Consider the following 8,820-nt stretch of genomic DNA (forward strand, 5'->3'; position numbering starts at 1 on the left):
AAGTTAACACGGGGGTACACCCTGAACCAAAGTTTTTCCGGACCAGAGGCAGCTGCTAATCTCTGTAGCTGCTCAGTGCCATTAGTTGAAACACATAAAATAAATTACTTAAAAACAAAATCAGCCCTTCTCTCCTTTTGCAGGAAATGGACCAACTGACTGTCTTTTCCATTGATTTGACCAGTTTCCTCACAACGGCCAAGTTTGCTCTTGGCTCATTGTGATGCTTTTTTTATGACTTGACTCTATTAAGGCAAGAGAACCTGTTTCCTACAGCAGCTGATGTAGCTCCTATTGTGGCAACCAAACACAACAGCCTGTACAGCTGTGACAATACACCATTTATTGTCTTTAAAAAAAATAACAAAAAATAACAAAAGTCAGTTTTCCTCTCTTCCCTTGCAAGTCACAATTTGAACATAGAACCTGAAGTTCAGATTTTAGTATCCCTGAATCAAATAAATTACCGTATATTTTCAGGACAGGTTGGAACGCCTGCTCCGGAAACTTTTGTTTCATTTCCTCAAACTTCCCTGGACTGACCAGTTCCAGAAACAGCAGACTTCCTAAGTTTGAAAAATGTCTTGAAAGCCGTTCGGTCAGCTTTCTGTAGTCATCCTGACTGGCAGCGCTTTCTCGTGAACTTTTGAGTAAAAAGCCATGACCGCAGCCCCATCATAGCTCTTTCCTTCCTCTTTCCTTCCCCCTCTGTCTGGCCACTGTCAGTCAAAATCATGAAGTCATGTAAAAGGGCTGTTTGCACCTGTATATACACTTTTGATTTCATAATTTCATTTTTGAAATAAAAAACAAAATAAAAAAATTCACAGTAACATTAAATTACCACCCTTAGACCCATTTAAACAGTTTATCTGCAAAAAAGTTCATATAGTGGTGAGTTATACTTTAGACTCATCATTCTGCATCAATGTTTCTCTTTTTGGACATTTCTTGGTTCTTTTAATTTGTCATGGGAAAACTGACATCTAGTGGCAGGATGCTGTTACTACACAGTAAAAAAAAATCAACATTTGCCACAGGAGGCACAGTTTTAGCCATTTTATACACTTTAAAAGCATATTTGCCTCCATTTTATGACATGATATGCCTTATTTAATTCTTGAGGGCCGGATAAATTGCCTTGGCGGGCCCACGGGTTCCCTAGGAAGTTTAACCTCACTGGAAGTGACAAAATTTTGCGTGTGATCCAATCAGGGGCCTGCTCTCTCGCTGGTTGCTTCAATGCACCGAGGCTCAAACCTCAACAGGGATTTCGCATAGAGACTGACAGGCAGCGTCCTGCTGGGGAGATCTCGGACACGATCTCAACAGCTGGAACATGCTCAAGAAATTAAGTTAACATTTACTGCAGTTTAATTACTACATTTATGAAGTTTAGCAATGCATATCTGACCAATTCTTTTATGAATTCACAAGGGAGGTTTAGCTTCCCTGGCATTCAATGAGAAATCGCTACTCCTCCAGACCGTACCTCTAGGTTATAAAGGAGAAAAACTTGAAAAAGACATTGTTGATGGAGAGGACTGATTGTTTAAAGGGAATGATACTTCCATCCCAGGTGACAAATGAGAATTATTTAGGTTGATTTTGCAGTAAATATCTTACTTATAGCTCCTTTAAGCTTCCTGTAGTCTGTCTTTAAAATCCAATTATTCCTAGTTTATGCACCCCGTGACAAAATGATGTCCTTTTAAAACAATAGAATAAATATGTTACCGTTATTTTTAATCTTCTTTTTCCTTTTACATTGGACACAGCACACAATGATGATGATTATCAGCACTAGAACAAAACCTAAAAAAAAGGTTAAAAATATCAGAGGTTTACTTTAGTCAAGGTTCGTTTTAGTATATTACACTGTGACCATATGTAAACATACCTCCTCCACAACCAATAAAAACCCAGATGCTGATTCCAAACAACTCCTTTGGGAGACCTAGAAAGTCTTAGAACAGAAAACATAACTTTTTTTTAACTCAGACATAAGTTTGTCGTTGTGAATATCCAATGTATATGTAGAATAAGCCATTAGCTCAGCCACATTCTGCATTTACAATGATTGGCTGTGGGAATTGCCAGATATACTTACTGGGTTCCTCGCAGGAGTGAGTCAAAGAGCCACTGTTTTCAGAACTGGCCTCGTTGTAAACTTGACAGGAGAAATTCATTTTTTTACTTTCTGAAATTCCTCTTATCAGGGAGATATTTGTTTTATTGGCGATCACGTTGCCATTCAGCAACCATTTGTACTGTGCATCATCAGGCTGGAGCAGGAAAAATATAAGTGATTTAAAAAGCAGTCAAAAAGTATGTATGTTGGGTTCAAGTAAAACAGGAAAAAATGAAGCAAAACATTTACATATAATTCAAATTTGGATTATATGAGAAAGAAGGCTTCATGTAACTTTAAAGACACTTAAAACGTTTCAGTAATAAAGTTTGCACGCAAATACAGGCGTACAATAACGTAATAAAAGCTGGAAACTCTCTAAGGTTACCTGAAAATGCCCTAAAGTTGCTTCATAAATAATACATTTTTAAATGTTCTCACCTGTGCAGCGATGCAGGTAAAGATGACCTCTGAGTCACTACACGTTGCATTTAATTCAGGCTTCTTCACAGGCTCTGAGTGGGTTTGATCAGATGAAAAACATTCAATATTTAATAAAATCAGGTCATGACAGACAAGACAGTTTTCTGACTATTGTTATTATTGCCTGTGGTAACCGCCCCAGATACTTACCAATGCAGGTATTGGTCCAAGACTCGCTTTTTTCTGAACTGACCTCGTTGCTCACATTACAGGAAAAATGGACGTTTTTAATTTCTGCGATTTTTCTTTTCACAGAGATTTGTGTTTCATTGCTCATCAGCTCCTCGCTCTGGAACCATTTGTATTGGGCACCATCAGGTTGCTGACAAAAAGAATAGAATAAAATATTAGTCATAAAATGTTGATGTTTAAAGTAAAGCAATTGTAAACAAATCTTGACTCCTAATAATCGCAAAGATACCAATGTTACTTTTCTTTATTATTTCAGTTTGAATTGCTAAAATGAGAAATGGCTAAAAAATGTAAATTTACTGTATTGTGAAATATTATCTCTGCATTTTATTAAATTAATGTTAGTATTAGACAAAAGATAACCGGTCAATACAAGAAGCAGTTTTCAGATTATGACTTCATTTCTAAAAGGCACAAAAGCTACCTAAGCTGGCCCAAAGTGATATTTTAGCTATCCCTCATATATGAAATCCTGAATTAAATGTGATTAACCATTTTTTTAGAGAGCAAAGACTTAATTCACCAGCCAAACCCAGATCTGATTACTGTCCTACTCATAGAATCAAATATGTACCTGAAATGAACCTGTGTGACAACACTAAGTAGGCAAAAAGATCTCAAAAAGCATGGAATACCCAGAAATTATAGCCAGACTTGTTTGGATGTTTTTCCCTCAATAATTAAAAAAAAATCATCATTTGAAAACTGCTTAGTTATTAATTGGTTATCTTTGAATGAAAGAGGCAATGGTTTCTAAGAGTGACAATGAGCAGAAGTACTAAAATCTGTAACCGGTTTTCACAAAACTGCATTTTATCACAAACGTTCATGATTATCTACTTTAAAGGCATACTATGCAACATTTTTCAGTTAATTAATATGTTCCATACCGTTTTGGATGATTAAATGAGTCATTTCAGGTCGAACAAAGGTTTTCTCGGCCGCCCTGGTGGTCTGTGGGGGAAATACCGCACTTGCAATTGCAGGAGCCCTCGGCCCGCACCCACAGAAGTCTCGCTTTACGGCGAGAACTCCATGTGTTTTTGCCCTGCCATTCACTATATGCACACGCGAAAGTAACAACAAAGAACCGCGTGTTAACGTCAAATAAACATGCAAGCATATAGAGTTTTTTTTTTTATTATTATTATTATTATTATTATTATTATTATTATTATCATTATTATTATTATTATTTATTTTTTTTTTTTTTTTTTGAATGTTGGCGAGGCGGTAGCGTGAGTTTGGCGAGGTGGCCGCCTCGCCAAGATAGCGCTGCGGGAAGCTTGATGTTCATACCTTCACTGTGTTAGTCATTGTTTGTACTGCCGTTTTTTCCACTTTTCGTTGCGTTCGCCTGTCTGCTAAGCTCAAAACAACCGCGCCTGGCTTGACAGAGAAACCAGAACAGCTGAGCATCTTTATGACAGTGCACTTTTACTTTCACCCTCTGGGGGGAGCCTCGCTGGAAAATCAACCCCGGTTGCATAGTATACCTTTAAAACATTGTTTACCTAAGTATTTAAGACCTGCGTGGATTTTTTTTAAAACCCTCAAATATCTCTAAGGTTATGTAAAAATGCCTTAAAGAAATCAAAATTTTCCTATGGTGCTTTTTAAAATAATAATCACATAAAATATGTTCTCACCTGATTATGACCGCAGGTAAAGATAACCTCTGAGTTCATGCATGTTGAGTTTATTGTAGGCTTCTTCACAGGGTCTGAGTGGGTTAGGTCAAAAAGATTATATATTATATATTATATTATATATTATATTGACGTGATAAACAATACAGTGAGCTGGTGATGTTCTGATGCATACAGGAATCATAGTTTCATGAACTGATGAGACGATAAACTTTCATTTTTGGAGCTCTTTAAGAAGCAGATAAAGTAGAGGTTATTGATGATTTGAAGAGAAATAAAAAAAATGTACCCACCCAAAACACACAAATGTGTCGTTTTCAGGGGCTGTCCAATTCCGTTTATATTGAAAACCTCAGGGGTGTAGACGCCTTCCTGGGACTTATTTATATTTATCAGTCTGAGTGATCCATCTGTAGTGACGGCATCTTTTTTCCCAGTAATTAGTTTATCTTTCCTTTTATAAAATATTGTTGTATCTTTAAACTTCCATTTCAGTGTATCTGTAGTTTTCAGATTGTATCCCAGAGGAACATCGACGTTTTGGCCCGTTGCAGCAAACCGCTCACAACCTTTAAACCAAAAACAAGATTAAAATTAAAAAGCAACAGATTGTCACTCACATCAAGGTCAACCAAGTCTGAAAAACTAGGTGCTGCAATGACTTAAAAAGAATCAAAAATGATTACATCTGCTCCGAACGACATCAGACATTAACCGCGTCCACAATGCTGAAATGTCAGGCTAAAGTCACACAAACCAATTGTGAATAAACTTAATTGTTTCCTCAGTTTGATCTATGATATGTACAATTACACTTAAAAATCAGACCTTTTGTTGGTGTGAAAAAATAAAAATATTCACTGACCTTAAATACTTTGTTCCATATGGTTTTGCCGTACTGAGTTAATTATTTATGTTCATTAGTGTCTGTGAGGTCTTGCCATACAGGTTAATTATTTTGGTTTTACTTCCTTACTGATTCTTGTGGTCCCCTGTGTGTTATAGTTTATTTCCATAGGTTAGTATTTGTGTTTTTCCCTTTCTTGGTTTAGCTTCCTCTGTTTTAATTATTCTCCCCTCCTCAGTATCACTGGTTACCTTCTGCTGCTCTACATCTAATGTCATTCTCCACACTTCCCTCAGCATTTAAGTTTTCTGTTGCTTATTGTTCTTTCCTGGGTCCTCCTATTACCATGCCCATCACTTCACGTTATTCTCCCCGTTGTACCACCTGTGACTCGGTACATGCTTTATGTCCTGTTCTCCTGATGTTCCATGTCTAGTTCTATTGTAATTCAAATACCATCAGTATGCCTTTCCCACAATCCTTTCTGCGTTTTGGTCCATCTCCTAAACCACAAATCATCTCCAGCTATCAGTTCTCTGCCATCTGTTATAGAAAATCTCATTGCCTAACAGGATTTTCTCAACATTTTCTGTTTTAGGTCTTTCAGCTAAACAGTTTGCAGACAGGTTACCGATGATCTCATCACACAAAGGTATCAGTCAGGACAAAGAAAGACTATGCCTGGAAAAAAACGTGGGACACCAGGGACATCGGTAAAAGTGGATACTTCTTCACAACTCTTAAAAAGACAAGATGAAAGGTGGCCAGGATGGCTGCAAGCAGCCTGAGAGCAACACTGAGGGAGCTGCAGGAAGTTCTTTGTCGTGTTTTTGTTCAACATGTGACATTTACATCCTGCAAGCTCCATGCATGTAGACGTAAGGCAGCAACCAAAAGGCCTTTTTCCCCAAAGAAAACACCTTGTGAGCAAATTGTTTATGCTCTTAAGGCAAATCCAGAAAAAGTAAAAAAAGCAAAACACCTGGACTTGTTTTCCGACGTTTAAAGACGTTTTGCTTTCTATCCAGGAAGCTTTCTCAATTCAAAAAGGCAAAGATAACACGTCACCCAAAGCAAAGCCACTTTATCGTGGCGGCATCTTGGATATTTGTCAAGGTAGATGAAATTATAGACAGTTATATCATTTAGTTTTGACCTAAAACCTTTAGCTTTCTGCCACCAAGATGCCTTCTTCAACAGAAAAAAATTAAGTTTCCAAATCTCCAAGTCAGAGTCTAGAACTAAGTCCAGGAGAACATCTGTATGGTCACCTGAAGAGAGCTGTTGTTAAAATAAGGTTCTCAAAATCTGAGAGATCTGGAGAACCTTTCTCTTTTGTGTGTTGCTCAGTAAGATTTTGCATAATGGGCTATGCATCAAATTAAAAGGTGCAAAAAAAGTATTGCTATTTTAATACTCAGTCTTTTATTTATTTATACCACAGAGAGGTGAAAATTTAACAGGGGGTGCTAAAATATGCAACTAGATTATGAATTAAATTTGACATGAGAAGCTAAAGATATGCATAAAAGCATAAAATATTAAAACAGTACGGGAACAAATCATTAGAAATAAAAGGTGGAGAGTCTTGAACTTGACCTCTTGACACATTAAGTCGAACACCCACACTAACATCAAACATAATAAAAAAATATTTAAATAGTTTTTTATCTGTTTGCTTTTTTTTTAATTCATTTGTCTACATTTTCACAGTTTAAAATGTCAGCTTAAAAATGTTGCTTTTTTAAATTTACAGTATGACTTATGATATTACGGTCGGTTTGCTAAACGCAAACGGAAACCATCAACACCTGTAGAAGTGTGGTTTTACACATAGAAAATGTGTTTTTTTTTGTTGTTTTTTTTTAGAAATGCAACTGAACTAATTTGTGCAGCTGAAAACAGGATGAAGTGAGACAAACAGTAAGAAAAAAACATCATTCATACTCATGTAATTTGCTTAAAATTCCCATAGAATCCCCTTAAAAGGTAATATTTTATACCTTGGGAGCCAGCGGCGAAGCAGCAGAGCAGAAACACCGACGCAGCAGAGACCAAAGCCATCTTCTTCATCGCTCTCATCACTTTGAGATGAACAAAACATTGAGGTTACTTCCTGTCTTTCCACATACTACGTGCCCTGTCTGGGCTTCTTCGTCACTGCACACTTCCTCTGGTTCTACTTTAGGTTCTTCTCTGGAAGATAATCAAATGAGCTTTTCACACCTTAAGATGATGCAGTGCTTTAGATTATTATTACACATGAGGTACAAAGGTTTACATTTTAAACTCTATTTTATCACTAGCCTTCCTAAACGTTGCCAGAACTGTCAAATAAAATTCTGCAATTTAAATTCTACATTGTATAAATGAGTAAAAATGATACATTTGAAGGTTGAATGAACAGTAACGTTACCCACCTTATATCTCACAGTAAGTGAATTGTTGTGGCCATCAGTGGCAACCATTTTCAGCACGGGAGTTTCAAATCCAACCGGCCCATAGACCCCAGATAACTTACCTGAATTATCAATTCTGAGCTGTCTCTAGAGTTTATAACATAGTTTATGTATAAAGGACTAACCTAAAGGGCCATAAGAAATCACACCAGGTACCTAATACTTAAGTATATTTTTTAAGGTAATTTCTACCAGAGTTAAAAAACACAACCACACACAGATCTCAGTACTAACTACAGCGTCTACAGAGTGCGTTGGCGAACCAGTCTTAGAAGTGCTTGTTCCCTCCCTAACTTCTATTTCCACTGTAGGCCTGATTTCAAAAGGACTTTGATGCTGCTGCTCAGATGCTGCAAGAATTCCTGCAGTTGATTGGTTAGCAGCAGCATCTATACAATGATTCACAACATGAGTTACGCGCGCACATTTAACTTGTGCACCACTTTCAGAAGTACTTGATCTACCATCAGTTTCATCCGCAAGTCTGATTTCAGTAGAACTTTGATGCTGCAAAAACCATGCAATAATAATAAAAAAAAAAATCAGCTGGTTGGCACGTATCTATACCATGAATCGCAACATCTGATAACTTGTGCACACAAAAAGTACTTGAACTCTCCCTAACATCCGTTTCATCTGTGTTTTGGTGGCACCAGCAGGTCTGATTTCATTAGGAGTTAGATGCTGCTGCTCAGGTGCTACAAAAATCATTCAATTAATAGATTAGTTGGCTGATTAATTACTTTCATTCAATAAACAATTGTTGATTCCTAAAACGTGCACTAGTAGTCCCAGTCCTACAAATACATCATTAGCAGGTTACTTTATAGTCTAAATCATGCTCTCTTAACTAAATGGATACTTTTTTTTTTTCAAATTTATACAGTTATTTCTTAAAACTTTGTAGTGAATTACGTAAATATGACTTTGCCAATTCAGAGCGAAGTCTGATGTTAGCCTATTAGCCCCAAAGAAGCTGCACCAGCAGCGGCAGTCATTTACAGTTCATCACTTCTCTCTGTCGCCTGGAAAACGAGTGCGTGAGCTTTGCACACTTTG

General features: G+C 37.0%; 1 protein-coding gene across 1 annotated transcript; it reads right to left on the reverse strand.

The window, feature by feature from the left end:
* Positions 1–1,261: 1,261 nt before the first annotated feature.
* Positions 1,262–8,208, reverse strand: LOC118557981 (carcinoembryonic antigen-related cell adhesion molecule 5-like). The gene is made up of 10 exons (XM_036128527.1): positions 8,202–8,208; positions 7,306–7,386; positions 4,749–5,024; positions 4,456–4,529; positions 2,765–2,936; positions 2,573–2,646; positions 2,111–2,285; positions 1,901–1,966; positions 1,738–1,815; positions 1,262–1,332 (listed from the first exon to the last, which is right to left on the reverse strand). Exons 2-10 carry the CDS (start codon positions 7,382–7,384, stop codon positions 1,262–1,264), a joined length of 1,065 nt encoding a protein of 354 aa, XP_035984420.1. The 5' UTR covers positions 7,385–7,386; positions 8,202–8,208.
* Between the last annotated feature and the right edge of the window lie 612 nt (positions 8,209–8,820).

Source organism: Fundulus heteroclitus, chromosome 24 (assembly GCF_011125445.2).
Source record: "Fundulus heteroclitus isolate FHET01 chromosome 24, MU-UCD_Fhet_4.1, whole genome shotgun sequence".
Lineage (NCBI taxonomy): Eukaryota > Metazoa > Chordata > Actinopteri > Cyprinodontiformes > Fundulidae > Fundulus > Fundulus heteroclitus.

What these genes read in the sequence shown, in the direction of transcription:
- LOC118557981 (XM_036128527.1), bottom strand. Translation starts at nt 7,384, where the DNA reads ATGAGAGCGATGAAGAAGATGGCTTTGGTCTCTGCTGCGTCGGTGTTT. An exon ending in CTTCGCCGCTGGCTCCCAAG is followed by an intron (nt 5,025 to 7,305) that starts GTATAAAATATT and finishes TTTGGTTTAAAG; the next exon opens with GTTGTGAGCGGTTTGCTGCA. An exon ending in GACACATTTGTGTGTTTTGG is followed by an intron (nt 4,530 to 4,748) that starts GTGGGTACATTT and finishes TAACCCACTCAG; the next exon opens with ACCCTGTGAAGAAGCCTACA.